The sequence below is a fragment of the Bos taurus genome, chromosome 29, assembly GCF_002263795.3.
Source record: "Bos taurus isolate L1 Dominette 01449 registration number 42190680 breed Hereford chromosome 29, ARS-UCD2.0, whole genome shotgun sequence".
Lineage (NCBI taxonomy): Eukaryota > Metazoa > Chordata > Mammalia > Artiodactyla > Bovidae > Bos > Bos taurus.
In genome coordinates this window covers 2,614,740-2,637,947 of record NC_037356.1, presented here as the reverse complement: position 1 = coordinate 2,637,947, position 23,208 = coordinate 2,614,740, and the positions used below count along the sequence as shown (strand labels likewise).

Sequence of the window (23,208 nt, the reverse complement as noted above, 5' to 3'; positions counted from 1 at the left end):
CCATTCTCAGATGGTGAACTGAAAGAGTTTCTAAAGTCATGTGGGTTCTTATTAAAGCTTCTCCTGGTTTCTATCTGTACTCCCTAAGGATCCCTTCTTTCAGCTGAGCGTACTCCACAGATAGGTACCCCCAGTTGCACTAGTCCCCTGGGGTTCACTCTCCTGGGAGGGATATTTGAACTTCTGCCTCCAAGCTGCTTCTTTGCACATAACTTAGCACATGGAGCATTTCCCAAGGACAGACAGCCAGAGGAACTGCCTGTGAAATTAACTTCTTATATGAAAGGTCATTACATCAGCATGTTTTATTTTTAGTCTTTATTTTGCTTATGAAATTCCTATATTAAACTGTACTCTTTTTCTCACCTATTCAGTGTCTCCTAGGTGCTGCATCTGATGATAGCAGCAAGGCGTATTTCCTTCTCAGGTAGAACCGTGCAAATGCAGGCCCAGAATTTCACTTATGAGAGTTTCCTGGAAGGCAGAATTGGGGAAAAAATGAGAAAGCACTGTGGAGTGTGGAGAGAGTCAGAGTTCTAATTCAGACTCTGCTATTAGGAAAGTGAGGTTTGATGTTCTTATCTACAAAAAATTATAATAATATGTGCCTTGCCAACCATGGATATTTTTATAAGCTACAGAAAAGTTGGTAATATTTGAAGATGCTAAACTTCCCCAGGGGATTTTTCAGCTTACAATCAGTGACTGTAACTAGTTTAAAACCAGAATGGAGGTAATCAAATAGAGAAAGTGGGTGAGTTTTATGTTTTTCCATCAGTGATAAATACTGACTAGTTCTGTAGAGTTAAAGTAATATGTGCTTCTGGGAAGCCTTAATAATTTCTTTCTTGCTTATGTTGATAGAGAATTTAGGAAGACTGATGGTGTGATGGGAAATAACACAGATTTTGGAGCAGGAAAAGACCAGGGTTTGAGATGCTGCTCTGCTGCTGGGAGAAACTGGATGGGCCAGTGTTCCAGCCAAATGGGTTAACAGCCTTCTAGCTTTCAATTTTCTAACATGTAGTTGGGTGCTGTAGTACTTTAGGTTGTTGCGGGGATTAAATGTAACAAAGCAGCTAAGTCACAGAATGCCTGCAGAAGGGTTCATTTCCTTTCTCCTCTTCTCCTCCATTCTGTTTCCCATACAAGAGACAGAGAAAGGAAATGTGAGGGTCTGGTGAGTATGTCTTGGTAGAAGAACTCATACATTTGGTTGTTCTAAAAATCTGAGCCAAAGTGTATAAATAGATAGCTCTTTCCTGTTAAATAGCATTCCCCTTCTCTGTTTTTAAAGCACTTGACAGATTTTACAGTTAAAATAGGAAAATATTTTTAATCTTTTCTTCTACACAGTCATAGAGCTGTGGTGACTGTGGAAATTTAATAGTAGCTGATAAAAATAATTGGAAGTAATTCCTTCAATTACTCATAAGAAGATAAATCTCTTGTCATTCTTTAAATTTTCCTTGCACGAAATCTTCCTTTCCTCTCTTGTTCTGAGAGGCACAGTCCACTCGTGAATATCGCTTAGATCAGGTGACTCCTTAGGGATGGTCCTCCCTGCTTGGTTTGTTAAGTGATGTTTTGTTAATCTTCATTGTATTGGCTTATGCCTAACTCTTGATCAATTTAAAATTCAACACGACAGAAGATGGTAATACTTGGAATACATTTCTTTACAGATCCTAATTATAAAAAGTAATTACACAACCATTGATGTACAATGTTGATTTAAGAAATATTAGAAGATGCAAGATGCTCCCCAAACTCACAACATAGTTAATTCATTTTAAAGGTAAAAATTCAGTTTATATATAAATGATTAAGTCCTAATAGAATCATGTCACGTATAGTGTTTTATGCTCTTTTTTCCATGTAGTATTATATTCTTACTGCATCTGAAAATACACAGCTTTCAGTCATTATTTTTAATGGCTGCATAGTCTTTTGTTTTCTAGAATGTGCCACAAAGCATTTGCTTCTCAATTGATAAGCAGTTAATGTTTTTTCAATTTTTGTATTTTAAACTGTCCTGTAAATGTATACTTGTCTAATTATTTCCCTAGGATTATTGCCTAGAATTTAATATTATGTCAGCCGTAAATGAACTTCTTAAGCCTTGCAGTATGTATTTCTAAACTGACCTTCAGAATGCAAGAAAACTTACACCAGTGGACAGTCAATCCTATCAGCACTGTAGACGTGTTACTCAAAAAAATCGAGCATGATAAGTGTAAATCCTAGTGATTTTGAGTTCCTTGTCATCTAGTAGTGGGGAGTGTTCTACTTTTTTTTCTTGTATTGATGTTTTAGTAAAAAGATTTTATAATAAAGTTTTCAAAACACACTGTTTCATAATAGTTACTTCTGTTCCTTCTCTCATGTTCCTCTAGGTTAATTTATCTCTTCTCTCTCTCTGTTTTTCCCCTCCAGGATGGAAGTATGATGTGATGGATCTAACTATGGGATACTGTGTGGGCACACGGCCTCCCTCTTGCCTCATTCTCCTGCTTCTCAAGCTTTTGGCTACACTCTCTCAGGGGCTTCCTGGGACTGGACCCCTGGGTTTCCACTTCACACATTCCATTTATAATGCTACCGTGTATGAGAACTCGGCAGCAAGGACTTACGTCAACAGCCAGAGTCGCATGGGCATCACTTTGATCGATCTGTCCTGGGACATCAAATACAGAATAGTGTCTGGAGACGAGGAAGGCTTTTTCAAAGCCGAGGAAGTCATCATTGCAGATTTCTGTTTTCTCAGAATAAGAACTAAAGGTGGCAATTCCGCCATATTGAACAGGGAAATTCAGGACAATTATTTATTGATAGTCAAAGGCTCTGTCCGAGGCGAGGATTTGGAAGCATGGACCAAAGTGAGCATACAGGTTTTAGATATGAATGACCTGAGACCCTTATTTTCACCCACAACCTACTCAGTTACAATCGCAGAAAACACAGCACTAAGGACTAGTGTCGCCCAGGTGACGGCAACAGATGCAGACATTGGCTCCAACGGCGAATTCTACTACTACTTCAAGAACAAAGTTGAGCTGTTTTCAGTCCACCCCACGAGCGGGGTCATCTCCTTAAGCGGACGATTAAATTATGATGAAAAGAGCAGATACGACCTGGAGATCTTAGCCGTGGACCGGGGGATGAAGCTGTATGGGAATAATGGAGTGAGCAGCACTGCCAAGCTTTATGTTCACGTTGAACGGGTAAACGAGCACGCCCCCGCTCTCCACGTGGTCACTCACATTCCTTTCTCATTGGACACAGAGCCTGTATATGCAGTGGTGACAGCCGACGATCTCGATGAAGGGGCCAATGGAGAGATTGAGTCTGTTTCCATCGTGGCTGGGGACCCTTTAGACCAATTCTTCCTGGCCAAGGAAGGAAAGTGGGTGAATGAGTACAGGGTTAAGGAGAAGAAGCCGGTTGACTGGGAGAGCTTTCCCTATGGCTACAACCTCACTCTTCAAGCCAAAGACAAGGGGTCACCTCAGAAATTTTCAGCAGTCAAGATAGTCCACATCGCCAACCCCAAAAGAGACACTGTCCCAATTAGATTTGAGAAAGACGCGTACGAAGTGAGCATTAGTGAATTTTCCCCTCCCGGTGTCGTGGTTGCTATAGTAAAATTAAGTCCCGAACCACTAGATGTGGAGTACAGATTATCCCCTGGAGAGGATGCCCAGTACTTCAAAATCAATCCCCAGTCAGGTCTGATTGTCACCGCACAGCCACTGAACACCATTAAGAAGGAGGTTTATAGACTGGGGGTGACAAACAAAGAAGGAGATTTAAAAACGCAAGTCACCATCAGCATAGAAGACGCCAACGACCACACCCCAGAATTTCAGCAGCTGCTGTATGAGGCATTTGTGAATGAGAGTGTTCCCGTAGGAACAAGCGTGCTGACAGTTTCAGCTTCTGATAAGGATAAAGGAGAAAACGGGTACATCACCTACAGTATTGCCAGCCTGAACGTCTTGCCGTTTGCCATTAACCAGTTTACAGGCGTCATCAGCACCACTGAAGACCTGGACTTTGAATCCTCTCCGGAAACGTACCGGTTCATCGTCAGAGCCTCTGACTGGGGCTCGCCATACCGCCACGAGAGCGAGGTCAACGTGACTATTCGAGTCGGAAACGTCAACGACAACAGCCCCCTCTTTGAAAAAGTGGCTTGCCAGGGAGTGATCTCCTATGACTTTCCAGTTGGGGGTCATATCACGGCTGTCTCAGCGATTGATATTGACGAGCTGGAGCTTGTAAAGTACAAAATCATCTCTGGAAACGAACTTGGTTTCTTTTATTTAAACCCAGACTCTGGTGTTTTGCAGCTTAAAAAGTCACTGATGAATTCTGGCATTAAAAATGGAAATTTTGCCCTCAGGATTACAGCCACTGATGGAGAGAATCTTGCAGACCCCATGTCTGTTAACATTTCAGTCTTACATGGGAAGGTGTCTTCAAAGAGCTTCAGTTGCCGAGAAACTCGCGTGGCTCAAAAGCTGGCAGAGAAGCTCCTCATTAAGGCCAAAGCAAATGGGAAACTGAATCTAGAAGATGGATTTCTTGACTTTTATTCAGTTAACCGGCAGGGACCGCATTTTGACAAGTCATTTCCGTCTGATGTGGCTGTGAAGGAGAATCTGCCAGTTGGTGCTAATATCCTGAAGATTAAAGCCTATGATGCCGACTCTGGCTTCAATGGGAAGGTGCTATTTACAATATCTGATGGGAATATGGATAGCTGTTTTAATATCGATATGGAGACCGGGCAACTTCAAGTCCTTATGCCCATGGATCGAGAACACAGAGACCTCTATCTACTTAACATCACCATCTATGATTTAGGGAATCCACAAAAGTCCTCATGGAGGTTGCTTACCATCAATGTGGAGGATGCCAATGACAATAGCCCGATTTTTCTTCAAGACAGTTATTCAGTTAACATTCTTGAGAGTTCAAGTATTGGCACTGAGATTATTCAAGTGGAAGCCAGAGACAAAGATTTGGGTTCTAATGGTGAAGTGACTTACTCAGTCTTGACAGATACGCAGCAGTTTGCCATCAATAGCTCCACTGGAATCGTGTATATAGCAGACCAGTTGGACCGGGAATCCAAAGCGAACTATTCTTTAAAAATAGAAGCCAGAGACAAGGCAGAAAGTGGCCAGCAGCTCTTTTCCGTTGTCACCCTGAAGGTTTTCTTGGATGATGTCAATGACTGCTCCCCAGCTTTCATTCCCAGTAGCTACAGTGTGAAGGTCCTTGAAGACCTCCCCGTTGGCACCGTCATTGCTTGGCTGGAGACCCATGACCCAGATCTGGGACTGGGGGGTCAAGTGCGCTATTCTTTGGTCAATGATTACAACGGGAGATTTGAAATAGATAAAGCAAGTGGCGCCATCCGCCTGAGCAGGGAGCTTGACTATGAAAAGCAGCAGTTCTATAACCTCACAGTTCGGGCCAAGGACAAAGGGCGGCCTGTCTCTCTGTCATCCGTGTCCTTTGTGGAGGTGGAAGTGGTGGATGTCAATGAAAACCTCCATACTCCCTATTTCCCGGACTTTGCTGTTGTTGGCTCTGTAAAAGAAAACTCACGGATTGGAACCAGTGTGCTGCAGGTGACTGCCCACGATGAGGACTCGGGGAGGGATGGGGAGATCCAGTACTCCATCAGGGATGGCAGTGGTCTTGGAAGGTTCAATATTGATGACGAGAGTGGTAAGTTTCATGTTTTGTGCCAGAAGTGTTGTTTCATGTCTCTTCAGTTGTCAACACTGGGAAAGTGAAGGGCTATTCTTGAACTCAAGCGGAATGACAAATGAGGTTGCATTGGTGCAGAGGTGACCAAGTCAAAGCTTTTCCTTAGAATTCACCGACTTGTAAGAAGACCTCTTTATACATGAGAGCTGATGGTTTTCAGTGGGAGTCCCTGGTTTCTTTCCTATTCAGCTACGCTGTCACCAGGTTATCTTTTGATAAGTGTAGGTAATCCTCACCTCTGCTGAGTGTACTCATGACCTTCACTAAATTAAGGGTCCTGATAAAGTAAATTACATTTGCGTTTGTTTTACATTAGTAGTGTGAAATGAGTTTTCAAGTGGCTCTTGTTTCCCTCTACAGACAGGCTCTGCTGAAGCGATCTGGCGTTAGTTGCTTGGTCTCTCGTGTCTCATAGGCACTTCTGGCCCTTGACTGACAGGCGTTTGCACTGTATTGGCCCCATTGATACATGGAGGCATCCTTCTACAAATACTTTCGTGATAGACTAGAGGAGGCATGCTGTGGATTTTATTTATTTAAAAAAAATGGTTTTAAGATTTTACCTGTAAGAACTTACATTTTATAGAAACATTTTAATATGTGGGACAAAATTGTCCTGATAGTTTTGTTGTCCCCTACCTGTTGATTTACACATCATCATAGCTACAGATATGTATTTTATTTCTATTCTTATTGTCATTATTTGCCTTTAAACATACAGGTGCTTGGCCGTGTGTGTGCGCGTGCGCATGCCTTGATCAGCAGAGTAACTTTTTCTTTTCTTAGTATTTATTTTTATGCATTTACATGGGTGCGCTGGGCCTCAGTTGCAGCACGTGCATATCTTTTTCTAGTCTTCTCTAGGTTGTAGACATCTCAAGACAGGGGCTGCGTCTTCTCTATTCCCGTGTGAATGGCCCTGTTGGCGCTTTTCATTTGCGGGGACACATTTGGATCCAGTACAGTATTTTCTACAACACTCACAGGGTGTTTTGTTCCCAGTAAGGAAGACGGTGTTGACGCTGAGACGATCATGAGAACAGGTAGAGGGTAGGGGTTGTCCTAAGAATCCTAGTTTACAGTAGTTATACCAGAAAAAGGGCTTGAGAAGCTGTCTCAATATTGGATAGAAGTAGCAAAACTTTCTGTACCATCACGGATTTAAACTTTAAATTGGAAATTTTTAATGTGTGGTTTCTGATTGTGGCCAGTGTAAACCGTAAAAGTGATCCATAGCCCCAAAGAAGGAAAGGTAAATGTCAGGAAAACTGGGTTCTGATTTAATCATATACTCTATCTTTTATATGTAACTTGTCATTCAGTTAGAATGTATTTTTACCTTTGAAATACAAAATGAGAAAGGAAAAGCAGCGATCTTCGCTGCTGCTAGTTTACTATTAACAGTAATGGCTTCATTGAGTACTTGCAATGGGCAACATACTGTATGAAGGGTTTTACAGTCAAGTCTCATTTAATTCTTCCAATAGTCCCATTAATCTTAATACTCAATTCATGAACCAATATTCAGAGAGGATACATAACTTGGAGCCTAGTTTCAAGTTTAGCTCTGAGTAACTGTGAAATACACTGCAATCTCCAGTCTAAGGACAAGCATGGGCTTCCTTGCTTGTTTCTAGACACACTTGAATTTGGAGTTGATCTAAAATCTGTAAGAATAAAGTGTGAAATGTGTGTCAAAATCCTTAGAGTCCTGAGCTCAGAGATGGCTGGCACCAGCCATTACTCACCGTCCTTTGTCCTTCCAGTCCCATTGTTTGTGTGCTTCTCCAGTGTGAGAAGCTTACCTTGGGACTCAGGTGGATATAGGTAGGTAGGTCAACAGTAAGGTGTCAGGCTGAACCAGTAACCGCTGCAGCCTAGATGGCTACATCAAGCCACAGTGGGTTGTTTTGTTAGGAAGTTTCACCTTGGTGTAGCTTGATGCAGGCAAGAGCAGGAGCAGTTTGGTGAGAGTGGCCGAGATTTTCCAAGTTTGTACTATTCTGTTTTCATCTTGGGTATTACTGCATAAAATGTGTGTATAGTTATTTGATGCTATAGCTGGTTTTATAATTCTTTATGTAAATTATTTTAATTGAAGTATAGTTGATTTGCAATTATATATATGTATGCTGCTGCTGCTGCTAAGTTGCTTCAGTCGTGTCTGACTCTGTGTGACCCCATAGACGGCAGCCCACCAGGCTCCCCCATCCCTGGGATTCTCCAGGCAAGAACACTGGAGTGGGTTGCCATTTCTTTCTCCCATGCATGAAAGTGAAAAGTGAAAGTGAAGTCGCTCAGTCGTTTCCGACTCTTAGCGACCCCGTGGACTGCAACCTACCAGGCTCCTCCGTCCATGGGATTTTCCAGGCAAGAGTACTGGAGTGGGGTGCCATTGCCTTCTCTGATATATATGTATATACATATATATTCCTATTTACATTCTTTTCCATGATAGGTTATTACAAGATATCAAGTATAGTTCCCTGTGTATACAGTGGGTCCTTCTTTATCTGTTTTGCATACAGTCTACGGGCTTGCGAAGACTCAGATGCAGCCGAGTGAGTAAGCACAGCACAGCATATGTAGAGTAGTGCACATCTGTTAATCCTAAACTCCCAATTTATCCTCTACGCACCTTCCCCTGTGGTAACCATAAATTTATTTTCTATGTCTCGTTCTGTTTTATAAATGTGTTGATCTGTATTACTTGTTTAGATTCCACGTATAAGTGATATCATATGACATTTGTCTTTGTTCGTTCACTTAGTATGATAATCTCTAGGTCCATCCATGTGGCTGCAGACGGCATCATTTCATGCTTTGCATGACTAACACTCCACTCACCTTTCTTTATCCACTCATCCCTCCTCCTTACCTGCTCATCTGTCTGCGGGCGTTCAGGTGGCCTCCCTGCTTTGGCTGTTGTAAACAGTGCTGCTGTGAGCATTGGGGTGCATGTACCTTTTTCAGTTAGTGTTTTTGACTTCAGGAGTTTGGTGTCTTTTGCCTCTGTTGAAAAGTCAGCTCACTGTTTTGCATTTGTTCTCTTATATTCTGGATTGCATAAAATAAATTTTGCCATAAGTGATAATAATGTCACTTGCACTTTGACATTGCTTTGTGACTTAATCTCTTTTCTTAGGACATTAACTCCTCTGGGGTGAAGAGTAGCTGAGTGCATTATGTAAAGTCACCTACCTGTTTGAGGATATATCTAGAACCATTTCCTCTCAGTCTTAACTCAGTACTCTGTTCTTTGCATTCAATACCCATGTTTCTGATTTAACTTCTAGAAAATTACTCAGTTTTAAAACTATAGTGACTATTTATTTTTCTCCTTTATATTTCATATGGTTTCCCTGTTTAAGGAATTAAAACTATGTTTTTCTCTGGTTATCAGGAAAGAGGCTTGGACTTAATGTTGAAATGTTTTAATGAAGACTAGAATTCCTATATGGTAATATTCTTAGCCATCTTTCTTCCGTCTCACTTCTTGTAGATTTTAACATCCCAGCCTAAGAAGCTGATGAGGAATGATTGCCTTGACTTGTGCCAGGGCTTGCTAAGGTTGGGGAGAAGTTTGGCAAATGTACGAGCAACAAGAGAAGCCATCCCTTTGTACTGTTTGGCTTATGCTCCTATTGAATGATCCATCAGCTCTGCCTGCAAGCGCTAAAAATCATGGCTTGAGCCACTGGCAGAATGAATGAATGGCTGTTTAGCCCTACAACTGTTACTGGTTCTGAAGTCTGGACTCTGCTCTTCATTTGACCCCCAGGCATAAAACGGCTTAAACTTCTTTGGAATTTTGTCTTTCAAGAACCTTGAAGACTCCTGCCAAAGCTTGTGTCATGGCTTGCATTGATTCATGGGTCTCACACTTATGCATGCACATGAATCAACTGGAAAGTTTGTTCACAATGCAGGTCCCCAGGCCTGATTCCCAAGGATTCTGATTCCTTTGCTCTGGGATGGGAGCCTAAGAATCTTCACATGAGCTCTTCAAGCTGTTCTTCTGCATGTGGTTCAGAAACACTACCCTAAATTTACCTGGGCTCTTTAGAGTATGTTTACAGATTCTATCTTTCCTATAAATTCCTTTTCCTTATTCTTTGGAAAGACAGGGAATTGAACTCATATTTTGGATGAATTTCTTTTTTAAGTAAGCTTTCCAACCCCAATATATTACTCATTAGTAGTAATAGTTTTCTGAATGCTTTCTTGATGAATCAAAAATCTATTTACATGCTTTAGTAACTGCAGTGCTCCTGTTTTGTGAATCAGCTTATGCTGGGATTAGTTAATCCACTTAGTAGTTTTAGGGGCTTCCCTGGTGACTCAAATTATAAAGACTTTGCCTACAATGCAGGAGACCTGGGTTCAGTCCCTGGGTTGGGAAGATCCCCTGGAGAGAGAATGGCATCCCACTCCAGTATCTTGCCTGAAGAATTCCATGGACAGAAGAGTCTGGTGGGCTATAGTCCACGGGGTTGCAAAGAGATGGACACGACTGAGCGACCATCACTTATACTTTAGTAGTGTTATGTTCTTTCCTATTTTGGAACTCAGTGAACGAAACCATACCTTTGAGTTTTTTAACAGGTACAGGCACTTATAAATGTTTAATAACATTCACCGTAATGGATTAGCTGAGCGGCCTTCAACTATAGTGGATTCAATCACAGTTTAAATGACCAGTGACCAGTCTGGAAGATGGAACCTGCAATTTAATCATTTTTTTTTCTTCACAAATAACACATTCTTATTCTTTGACACAATAAAAATTCATATTCTTGGCTACTCAGAAGTTTTAGATAGAGTACATTGTACATTTTAAACTGTAATTTTCTGTTAGATTCTTTTGTAAGCTGCAATGACTTCACTGTTTTATTTAGCTGGTATTAAAGAAATATTTAATCCAAATAGTTTCTAGTTCAGAACATTAATCATGGATACTTTGGAAGATATTTTACCATTCATTATTACTAATTATATTATTGATCCATTTATCAAGTACCTGTTGTGTGCTAGGCACTGTGCTGAGTGCTTTGTAGGTACTTTCCAATTGTCACATTAATCCAGCAAGGTGGGGTTCAGTGAGATTTGCCTAACCAGGGTCAAGCATTTGGGAGCTGTCTGAGCTGGAATTGACAGTCTAGTGAAGTGGACTCCAAATCTCATGTTAGTCCCCTCTTTTCTGCTCCAGTCTGCCACTGTAACCTTGCTAAGTGTATGTATCAGTCAGGGTTTTCTGTGTTATTGCTGTGTAACAAACAATCAAAAATTTCAGTGGCTTATAGAAGCAGATTTTTTTTTTCTTGTTCTTGCTGCTAAGTCACTTCAGTCATGTCCGACTCTGTGTGACCCCATAGATGGCAGCCCATCAGGCTCCCCCATCCCTGGGATTCTCCAGGCAAGAACACTGGGGTGGGTTGCCATTTCCTTCTCTTGCTCTTGGGTCTGGCAAAATAGTTGAGGTTGTTGCAGGCTGTAGTGTGAGTTATGGTCTGTTCCACATGTTTTTCCTACTCCAGGACCCAGGCTGAAGGGAGTACTCACTGTCTGGGCTGTAGCGTTCTCAAAGTCAGGTCAGGAGTGCCAGAGGCTGACGGAAGCTTGCAGTGCCTCTTGAAGTCTTAATTCAAGACTGGTCTGCATTCCATTGACCAAAGACCATCTTGGGATCGAGTTGAATATCGATGTGGGGCAGAGAGGACTACTTCTCTCACAGAGAAAGGGAGGAAGAGGAATGAATAATTACCGAATAATAACACAGCCTGACATAGCATATGACAGCTGTCACTGCTGTCTTCACAATCTGCTGTTGTTTGGGCACTACCTTTGTGGAAGGCACTGGGTCAGTTTGCGGTGACACAGAAGGCCACAGGTGTCAGACTGGGCCTTCTCCAGTGCGATCAGGATCTTTCCAGCTCTCCAGTGTTGAGATGCTATACTTGATCTTTTATAGGGAGAAGAATTCATTTCAACTGGTGGCCAGGGAAAGAACAAAGATATGCAACTATGTAGCATTTATTTAGTTAGTTAAACGAAGAACTGTTTGCTAGCTGCCAGTGCTGAGTCTAATACTCTTTATCTGCAGACTCTAATCAAGTGTCAAGAGTGGGTAAATCAAAACCAGGAAGAGAAACATTTGTATTGTTAGAAATTTGAGGAGCCTTTTATCATTGCAGAAGTCAGATATTGAAAGAGCTGGGTAATTTCCATATGATCATGTTTCTTGCATAATGTCACAAAACATAAGCTTCCCTTTTCTGATACTCAGAGGCATTGGAAATCATATTTTGTCTTATAGACGGCTGCTAACTGTTGAAGTTTCTTTTCCAAAAACTTGCCCTTTCAACTTTTTTTTGACAATTTGAGGAGTAAGACAGATATTACTTGGCAACTTTGGTGTAGTTCACGATAATACCAGACTAAATGGTGTTCCCCATCCTCATTCTTTTTTTCCAGGTGATATTTGTATCCCCTAACCATCTAGGTCAAAAGAGATTTGTTGAATTTGGCTTAAAATTTGCCCCTGGGACCAGAGCAAGTTAAGGAGAGGAATGAAGTTAGGGTCAAGTGATAGCAGAAACTTTTGTTGGCTCTGGAGTTTTACCCTTAGCTCTAGACTTTTTGATCATAATTATCTGAGAGAAATACAATGTTCCCGGAGGAGCTCTGAACACTCCACAACATTCAGATGAATGTAGTAGTTGTCATGTAAATCAGGCAGGAGAGAGGATTGGAAGCTTCTGGAAGATAATGAACAGCATGCTTTTATTGCTCTTTTCAGCAGGTGCCTTCTTCTTGACCTTTTCTTAGCAGTGGGCTGAAGGCAATTCGGGCTTTAATAGAGGACCCTTGGTTCAAATCTGTAATTATTTCTGCCTTGTGTATCAACTCTGTGCTGCCATTGTCCCCATGTAACTAGTAAATGATAAATATAATGACCAGCATAAAGAGGAAATCCACACTGGGGGGCAAGCCAACAATCTGGAAGCTTGTGTGGTCTTTTCTCTGAGCCCATCTTCCTTTTATGTTTTTATAATAGAGGTTTCCCATGGTTTACCTGGCCCTTCCTGTCAGCAGCATCATGATTTCCCCAGTGTTAGGTGATACTGAATGATATTTACTTCTTCAATTAGCAAAGCATGAAATTTCAGAGGCCAAGTAAGCAGAAGTTACAAAAGCAATCATATGATTGCTTCATGTATCACTGGCTCTCTGGAAGAGGTATTGGGATAAATTTATTGTTTGTAACTTTGGGTAGCTTGTATCTCATTTCAGTCTTCTAAAAAAAATTTTTTTGCAGGTGTTTTATATGCACATTGAAGGATACTTTCATTTATCATTACATTTGGAAGAATTATAGAGTTTGATAAATATTTATGTGATGCCTCTATATTCACAGTGTTTCATTGAAAAGAAAATGAAAATGGGCTGCAGTCTGTAGTTTTAGCTTGCCAGTTTTTATGAAAGCTTGTTTTATCGACAGAATCTACGAAGAGTTGTGTGTAGGATTCAATTCAATTTATATTAAATTCTGGGCACTGATACGCGAATTATTGAATATACTAGGACTCTCGAAATTTTTCCATTGAACGTTTGATGATTTAGTGGCTCCTCTAGGACAACTCTGCGTGATTAAATTCACCGATTTTCATTTGCATAATATAGGTAACATTCGAGTTGCTTTTAAAAAGCAGTATGCTGGTGAGAATAATGCCAAGTAAAATAATATACTGAAAAGAAATATTTTGAGTCTAAAAGTTTGAATAAGTTTCAATAAAAATTGAAGGAATTAAGATAAAAATTTGTGGTGCATACAGGTCAGCACCCACCCCCCCCCCACACACACACGGATGTTATGGTAAAAACATAAAGGCTTTGTGATTTAGCTGCATGATATATGAAACAGAGCTTAAATCATTTTCAATCTTTTTCTACACTTTCGTCCTTAAAAGTCTACCTCTTCACTCTCGCTGCTTCTCTGCTCCCTTTTTTCTTCATTTTCCTCCTCTTCCTTCCCTCCTTGCCACATTTATATAGTAACGGGTTCCCTGCAGGCTTTGGGGCTGAAGAAGATGCATAGATGTTTAAGTCAAGGATGAGTAGTAGAGACAGAGAAGCATGTAATTGCTACTGTGGGATACACAGGTGACGTAACATAAGTGAGAGCCGTGTGCTGGCCATTTATCCTGTTCACTGTGGCCTCGGCATCACCCTTTGGCATTATGCGATGGTTTTTACAAATTCTAATTGGAGACAGGACAGTCTGAGAGATAACCAGAGCATTAAAGTCAGTTGATGATGATATATCAGCAAGGCTTAATTGTCAAGGAATGCGTAACCCCAGAAATGGATCAGGTTTTATGAGGCTTGAAACTCATACAATTTGGGTGGCTTCTTTGAGAAAAATGTATAAACAGTATGACTACAAAGTTTTTATATTTGCTTAGAATGAGGAAAGAAATAACAGTAATTCATGAGTTTGAAAGTCAACAAACACGTGTATCACAAATCTCAGAAAAAATATATTTTGTTTATATTTTTATATTTATTTTAAATATAAATGTGATTTATAATTATATTATATAATATTTTGTTTGTATTTTATAAAGTGTCTACCACACATTTCTAATACATTTTTTCCTGTATACTTTTTGGTTGCATTTTTTCTTTGATTGCTCTTATAAGATAATAATCTCATAATTGTTTCTATAAAAAGTTCTGAAAGATTATTTTTCCCCCAGTGTGGTTTATTCAAATTTTTTTTAATTTGGAGTTTAGAAATGTTTTTCTAAAGACAGAGCTTGTTATTGATAGTGCTATATGTGTTTTGTAGTTTTAGCTTGCTGTCAAAGTTGCAAAAAATCTCTGTCAAGTTTATTTCTCATACTTGCTGTTAATAATAACTGACTGCTATAGGTCTGTGCTCTGTAAACAAACAAAAATATTCTAGTAATTTCCATTTCTGAGAATCTAATCAACGAAAAGAAATCACTTATGGTGCACTTAAAATTTGTTTGCTTCTTTTCAGGAGAAAACTTTCAGAACCAAATCTTCCAGTTACAAGCTTGCATGTCTGATGATTGGGGAATTTTCCACAGGCTAACTCCTGGCTCTGTACACCTGGTCCCTAGTTTCTCCTCCCCAGTGGCCGTAATTCTAATACCGGCCACCCCAGGTTATGGTCATGTGGTGATGCAAGCTCTGTCCCGTCATGTCCATGTGCTGGGTGTTTCAGTGCAATGGGTAGGAGAAGGGTTTTGGTAAGCCGTTCCTACCCTGGGCAGCTGGTAACAATTTGTCTGTACGTGGCATTGATGGTGAGCTGTTAAATGTAAGCCTAATATATCTTCAACTCATTCTCGCTTAGATCCCTAGTGTGCCTGCATGTATGCAAAGTTGCTTCAGTCGTTTCCAACTCTTTGAGACCCCTTGGACTATATCCCACCAGGCTCCTCTGTCCATGCAATTTCCCAACAAGAATACTGGAGTGGGTTGCCATTTCCTACTTCAGGGGAACTTCCCCACTCAGGGATCCAACCTGAATCTCTTATGTCTCCTGCGTTGGTAGGCGGATTCTTTACCACTAAAGCCAAATGTGTAATCTTGTGAACCATTACTTGGGTCCTCCCTGGGGCTTGGAAGCTTTGATGGCTTCATATTAAATGTACATTTGTGATGAGTACTGGTAAATGAACATTTTTTCTGACATTTTTAAGGTCATTGGTGGGAAGAACTGGAGGGTCACTGGAGCTGGGCCAGGCCACAAAGTCTAGTGTTGCTTTGTAGTTTGCTGACACCTCGACCAGGTTTAAGGTTTTTGTCTCTCTGGTGTGTTACTGAACCAACAAATATAACATTGCAAAGGACATAAGATCAAGGTTGCACGTGAGTGGATCCAGGTTCCCTGATATCTCCAAGTATCTAAAGGAGGTGCACTGAAGTTGTGCAGCCAAAGCAACACTCGAAGAATAAGTCTGAGAGTTCAAGAAAGATGGTCTTGAGCACTCTGCCTTTTCTGAGTGGCTGGCTGCTCAGGGAATTGCATTATTCCTTGGGCCCAACTTTTTTTTTAACTCCTATTTGGGAATTTACTAGGAAGAATATCAGAGAAAGCAATGGCACCCCACTCCACTACTCTTGCCTGGAAAATCCATGGATGGAGGAGCCTGGTAGGCTGCAGTCCATGGGATCACTAAGAGTTGGACACGACTGAGCGACTTCACTTTCACTTTTCTCTTTGACGCATTGGAGAAGGAAATGGCAACCCACTCCAGTATTCTTGCCTGGAGAATCCCAGGGACGGGGGAGCCTGGTGGGCTGCCATCTATGGGGTCGCACAGAGTCAGACACGACTGAAACGACTTAGCAGCAGCAGGAAGAATATACCAGGATCTGGAAGTCAAGAAAAATGGCCTTTGAGAGCTGTCCTAATGATTGTCACAGAGTTCTTTTTCTTCAACTCATCTTATTCTAAAAGCATGACTTTGAGGTTTCTCTAAATCATTAGGGGTTTCACTTAACCATAATTTCTACTATATATATATATATATATATATATATATATATATATGTATACACACACACACACACACATATATGATCTTCCCTGGTGGCTCACACACTAATGTATCTGCCTGCAATGCGGGAGACCCAGGTTCAATCCCTGGCTCAGCAAGATCCCTTGGGGAAAGGAATGGCTACTCACTCCAGTATTCTTGCATGGGAAATCCCGTGGACAGAGGAGCCTGGCAGGCTACAGTCCATGGGGTTGCAAAGAGTCAGGACTGAGCGGTGAACACTTCATACTATATACAGATAAATCATTTATTCAGGTTGCCCCAGGTCTTACTTGCAGCATGCAAACTCTTAGCGGTAGCATGTAGGGTCTAGTTCCTTGACCAAGGATAGAACCCGGACCCCCTGCATTGGGGTCATGGAGTTTAGCCCCTGGACCTCCAGGGAAGGCCTCCAGATTATTATTACAATGTTTTTTGATAATCTAATATAATACTATTATATTGTACATGTCAGCAGCCCATCTCACAATTGGTCATTTCCATCCCCATGGGCTGCTGGCATTGGTAGGATGTTTCTGATTTCCTTGACTGCACTTTGATAAAGTCTCATTATTAAAAATAAACATTAACGAGATCAGCTTTGATAGAGAATTCTATACTTGGAATATCATGTCATACATGGGCCAGCATGAGACTCTGAGATCTTGAGTGAGACTGTGGTGATGGAAAGCAAGGTTAAGGCCTTCTTTTGTGTATATTCATCCTCTGCTCTCATGCATATCAGTATCTCTCCCCAGACCTGGGTAGAGTTCTGTATTTCTTTCTCACACCTTGAGGATACTGCTAAAGAAATTTTTGCCGCATCATTAAACTGAATAAGCCTTGCATTGACAACATGGTGATTAGTTTTGGATAACAGTTTCCTAAAACATAGTTCTAATTGCTAAAAGTGCAGCCTTTGTCCATCTGTCTGTCTGGTAGTTTTATTCAAGAAGGCAAATAATCAGAATGAGCCACACTTTCATTTATAGTCACTAAACTCCTGTGTTTCACAGCTAAGACAAGGTAGGCACTCAATGGTGTTAATGCTAAGTCAGAACTCTTATTGTACAGTCACACCACAAGACTCAAAAATGTACAGTTAGCTAATTTGGAGCTTGATAATTTGGTAGAATATGATCAAGAAGCAGAGTGTAAAGAAAAATTGCTGTGGGGAGCCTTTTACAAAACTTTAAAAATAATTTGTTCCGATATATGTTAACTCTTGCATTTTTTCCTGGATCTTACTTACTTTTACTTTGCACACAATTCTAGTAAGCTAGACTTCTCTTTTTTTATTGGAATGTAAGTACTTTACAATGTTGTATTGGTTTCTGCTGTACAACGTTGTGAATCAGCCATTATTCAGTCACTCAGTTGTATCCAACTCTTTGTGACCCCATGAACTACAGCACGCCAGGCCTCCCTGTCCGTCACGAACTCCTGGAGCTTGCTCAAACTCATGTCCGTTGAGTGGGTGGTGGCACCCAACCATCTCATCCTCTGTCATCCCCTTCTCCTCCTGCCCTCAATCTTTCCCAGCATCAGGGTCTTTTCAAATGAGTCATGTCTTCACATCAGGTGGCCAAAGTAGTGGAGTTTCAGCTTCAGCATCAGTCCTTCCAATGAATATTCAGGACTGATTTCCTTTAGGATGGACTGGTTGGATCTCCTTGCAGTCCAAGGGACTCTCAAGAGTTTTCTCCAGCATCACAGTTCAAAAGCATCAATTCCTCAGTGCTCAGCCTCCTTTATGGTCCAGCTCTCCCTTCCATACATGAACACTGGATCAGCCATGTGTATCTGTATATCCCCTCCCTCTTGGATCTCCCTCCACCTTCCTGTCCCACCCCTCTGTGACCTCCCAGAGCACCAAGATGAGCTCCCTGTGTTTACAGCGGCCTCCCACTAGCTTTCTTACTTACATATGGTAGTGTGTATATATATATATGTCAGTGCTCCCCTCTCAGTTTGTCCCTCTCCTTCCCCCCAATTTGTCCACAAGTCTGTTCTCCATATCTGCACCTCTATTCCTGCCCTTCAGATGGGGTCATCAGCACCATTTATCTAGATTCAATAGATATGATCCTATGGTATCTTAGAGATTGTACAGTATAGAGGATTGCTGTATGGTGGCATAGTAGCAACAATGAGGACTAACCCTGTTAATCAGACAGTGAGAGAACTCAGTGGCTAAGCCCCATTGAGGGTTAATTGTGCGTCAGGCATTAAAAAGCATTAAATCATTTACTTTTCACAAGGATTCCATGAGGTCGTTACTTGCTTACCCACATCTAAGGATGAAGAAACAAAAGCTTGGTTTTCAGTTACTTGTCCAGGTTTCCCAGCTTGTGATAAAGCTGGGATTTGAATGAGGCAGGCCAGCCCCAATCTGAGCTCTTAATCACTTCCCTACACTTCAGACATTTGCTGGATAAACAGCTAAGTGTCTCCTTGAGGGCTGACCCAAAGGGAGCCCATCACTTCATTAGAAGCCAGTATAAGAGCTGGTCATTATAATTAAGAGTCCCAATCATTGTAGAGGCCCAGATTCCTCAGGAAACAGCCCAAGGCAAAATTTACAGCACATGTTAATGTTTATTAAGGGTGCAGTCCCAGGGGAACACGTATGAGGGCAAAAAGGAAGTCAAGACCTGCAGAAAGGGAGACCAGATATAAATGAGTATGTAATTAAATTGGTCACAGCTTTACAAAAAGTGCCAGCCTGTTTCTCAGTCACCCTGCTTGTCTCTAGGGAGGTCACATGGAACCTCTGCGTCGTGGGCCAGTCAGCCTGGACAAGCAGGTTTTCTCTTGATTCTTTCCCTCTTTGACCTTCTATTGATCAGATCTGCCACCTGGGGCATCAGCTCCTCAACTCTGTTGGGGTGGGTAGTGGACCGGGCTGAGCTTAGTGGATCTTGGCCGTACACAGAGGCTGGGCAGAGAATTTCAGTGTATTTGGGAAAGATCTTTGGTAAGTCTAAGCAGAAAGAAACACAACCCATACTATTGTGATGCCTACTTAGATGCTTAGCTACTTGGAAAACAACATTACCCCAAATGGCACTTTCCCCACTGGCTCTGTTTTGTGAGGGTGTCATGGTTCCTGTTTCTCTGATCCCTGGGTGTGAAGAATGGCCCTGGAAGAACTGCCAGCACTCCATATCTTTGATCGATGTGGGCCAAACCTCTTTGCAACACCTCTTCTTTCTTGAAACCTGAGTGCTGTTTTATCAACTGTCTTTGTGTGCATGAGTCTGGGGGCTAGAAATGCAGGGGAGGTAGAAGAGAGACCAAGGTCTGAGGATGCTGTGAAAGCGTGTCTCCTTCACCTACATCCCCGTATCATTCCTTGGCACAGTGTAGTCATCTCCGTTGTCCTCCTCGTTGGGACCACCGCCACCATGTAGCACTGTTTTGTCTGTTAGATCCTCCGCAGGGTGTGGCACATACTGGAACCCATGCAGTCCTCACATTAAACTTATGGGCAGGGTCTCATGACCCTAGATTTACAGGTGTGGGAACTGAGGTTTAGAGAGGTTGGATAACTTGCTTAATTTCAAAAAGCTACAAGTAGCAGAGCCAAGGATCATCTCACTCACAGTCCTTGTCCTTGTCCTGACTACTTGCTGCTCTTGGAGCCCCCATGTTGGGGCCTCTTGGAAAAATGCCTCCCCCACTGCCACTCTCGCCCTGTGCACCCCTTTTTTCGTGTGCTTTTGTTGCTAGGAGCTTAAAGGGAATATCTTCAATATTCAGCAACCCATTATAATATGTGCTGCATATTATACATGTAATACTTAATATAATGATCATATAAGAAAAATATAGTACATATTAAATATATTTACAGTATGCTGTGCTCATTTGTTTCAGTCGTGTCTGACTCTTTGTGACCCCACAGACTGTAGCCCGCCAGGCTCCTCTGTCCATTGGATTCTCCAGGCAAGAATACTGGAGTGGGTTGCCATGCCCTCCTCCAGGGGATATTCCCAACCCAGGCATCGAACCCATATCTCCTGCGTCTACTTCATTGCAGGCAGATTCTTTACCACTGAGCCACCAGGAAAGCCCCCCAAAACAAACTATATAACACATAATATACATCATATAGTATCATATGTTATAAAGGTATAATATGTTATATATTTGATAGTATCAGATAAGGTATGCCATTATATATTTGTATATATTGAGCACCTACTATGTGCTGAGCTTTGTTTTAGGCACCAAGTTAGACCAGTGAGTCAAGTGGACAAAAATCCTTATCCTTGTAACATTCTTATGGAGAAATGGAGAATAATCAAGATAAGTATAACATGCAATGTGTTAGACGGGTTAAGTGCTAAGCACCTAAAATAATCCTCAAGGAAAGAAGAAAGAATGTGTGTAGGTGGCAGAGGGTTTTAGAGAGGGCCTCACTAAGACAGCCTCTGGATTGAGTCATAAAGGGGTTTTAGATGTGGAAGCTTTTTACTTCAGCTTGCAGGAAAGCAAGAAAGGGCACAAACTTGGCTGATGGTCATAGCCAACTCTGATAACTGCTCTTCGTGATTAACAAAACCACTAGGAACTGTAGGAGGAGTGTAATTTAAAAGACACAATTGTAAATGCAGATTTGTTCAACCCAGAAGTTTTAAAGTATTTTACAATGAATCAAAAGTCTTGATATCAATGTGTATGTGTTAATTGCTCAGTCCTGTTTGACTCTTTGCAACCCCATGGACTGTAGTCCACCAGGCTCCTTTGTCCATGGGATTTTCCAGCCAAGAATACTGGAGTGGATTGCCATTTCCTTCTCCATGGCGTCTTCCCGACCGAGACTGAACCCAGGTTTACTGCATTGGCAGGCGGATTTTTTACCAGTCTGAGCCAAGGAAGTCTGATTCATCTTAAAAAATTTTTTTAACTCCAACATGCCCACATCTTAAGAGGAAAATCTATTTCCCTTGGTAATGATATAATTATTTCCCATCCTCCTTCTAGAGTCTATTTTTCTGCATACTGTTTTACAGCAGCTCTACTTTGATTTTTATCAAATGTGTTGTCTTTAAGGGGCTTTCCCAGTGGCACAATCAGGAAAGAATCTGCCTGCAATGCAAGAGACCTGGGTTCAATCCCTGGGTCAGGAAGATCCCCTGGAGGAGAATCCACTCTAGTATTCTTGCCTGGAAAATTCCATGGGCAGAGGAACCCAGGAGGCTACAGTCCATGGGGCCACAATGAGTCAGACATGACTGAACAACTAAGCACTTACTGACTCATTGTCTTTCAAACCGTCGAACTGAGCAGGTGCTGAATCAGGTGTGATGTCTTAGCTGCTGGGTGAGGTGCTTGGTGCCTTGCTTGGAGAATTTCTATTCTAGTTGGGAGGATAAGGCATGCTTGTGGGAAAAGAGGAAATGTGCTGTCCTGTTTTATAAAAGAAACATGTATATACCCTGTACCTAAATTACTAATTTTCAAAGAATTTGAGTAATTTAATATCCCTTTTTTGGCCAAAGTTATAATTGAACTGGATATTTAAATACTCTTTGATGATTCGTTGGAGCATATTTAGCCCAGTGCCCTGCTTTGAAATTTGAGGACAATGAGACTTATTGAGATAAAGTGACTTTTCCACCATCCCAAAATGGTCAGTGGTACAACTGAGCCTAGAATCCAGGACTTGCAATCATGTGCCACTGTTTTGCTAAGATCTGTCTCCCTGATTCAGAAGATGCTGTTAAGTCTTGGGTTGTCATTGTTAACCTATTTACTACCGAGATGTGGAATTACCGACTTGGCCATAAACAGACATGATCTTTTACTAGAATGGCTGACACCAGATTTGACTGTGCACTTTATACTTGTGAGGATTCTGGCTGACCATGCTTTATGATATTTTGCAACTTATTTTACATTCTGTTGTTTACTGACCTAAAAACATCACACCTACCATTTGAAGCAAAGGGCAGGACACACTTTTCTTTTTAAATCACACATGCTCAGTTTTTAGTCACAGAACTCTTGAAATCATTAGCATATGCAAACACTCCTTTTCCCAAAGTGGTTTTCTACTCTGCAATTACTATGCTGTTTGGGGTAAGATAAATAAGTCCAACATTAGAACACTACACATTAAAATGAGAAACAGTAGCATTGTCGTTCTAAAATATTAGGGAGCTATGAAAACCACGAACACAACACATCCCCCTGTGGCTTCTGGCAGTGCCTGGTAAACTCACTGATGCCCAGCCCTGTTCCTCTGGCTTCCCTGGGAGAACACTGGGCCGCTGAAAATTCTCTGCTGAAACTGGCTGCCCAGGCCGCTAGTGTGGGTTGGTGAAAGGGAGAGGTTTCTGCTTTCTTTGTTCTGATCAGACTCAATGCAGTTTCTCCAGCTGTGAGGTCGAATTTCCAGCCCTTTGGTAAATTTAAATCGTCGTTTTGTCTGGTTGCCAGTGCTGGTCTCGGGCCACCAGGGCTGCAGTGGGAAAGCCCAGGGGTGGGGAGCGTGCAGGTGGGATTGGCTCTGGGACAAACACTGAAGTGTCCTGGGGACCTCGGACGCTCAGTTGACATGAGGAGCTTGGTACCCGGGTTTATGAGTAGATGCCCTGTCACTCTCAGGAAGGTTTCTCTGCTCGCAGGGAGGCTTTCCTAGTTGGCCTGTGGGATTCTTAATGAAGATGTTGGAAAGAGCAGTGCTGCTGTGTTTCAGCTTCTAACCAGAAGCTGAATGAAGATCAGAAGTTCTCTGTCCCTCTCAAATGGATCCTAGCATTTCTCACTTCCGATAACGAGTGTGGTTTTCTTTGCTTGTGTGTTTCTTGTTATTGTTTTCTGTCTTTCAGTGTCTGTGAGT

General features: G+C 41.7%; 1 protein-coding gene across 3 annotated transcripts in view; it reads left to right on the top strand.

The window, feature by feature from the left end:
- Positions 1–472: 472 nt before the first annotated feature.
- The window catches only part of FAT3 (FAT atypical cadherin 3), a 645,819-nt gene continuing 623,083 nt past the window's right edge, over positions 473–23,208 (top strand). For 2 of the 3 annotated variants that reach the window (XM_024987225.2, XM_059882979.1), the window contains exon 1: positions 473–5,742. In XM_024987225.2, coding sequence (XP_024842993.1) covers positions 2,454–5,742 — 3,289 coding nt within the window. In that variant the 5' untranslated portion in view covers positions 473–2,453. The remainder of the gene's footprint in view (positions 5,743–23,208) is intronic. The other variant, NM_001206882.2, reaches the window with a different exon arrangement.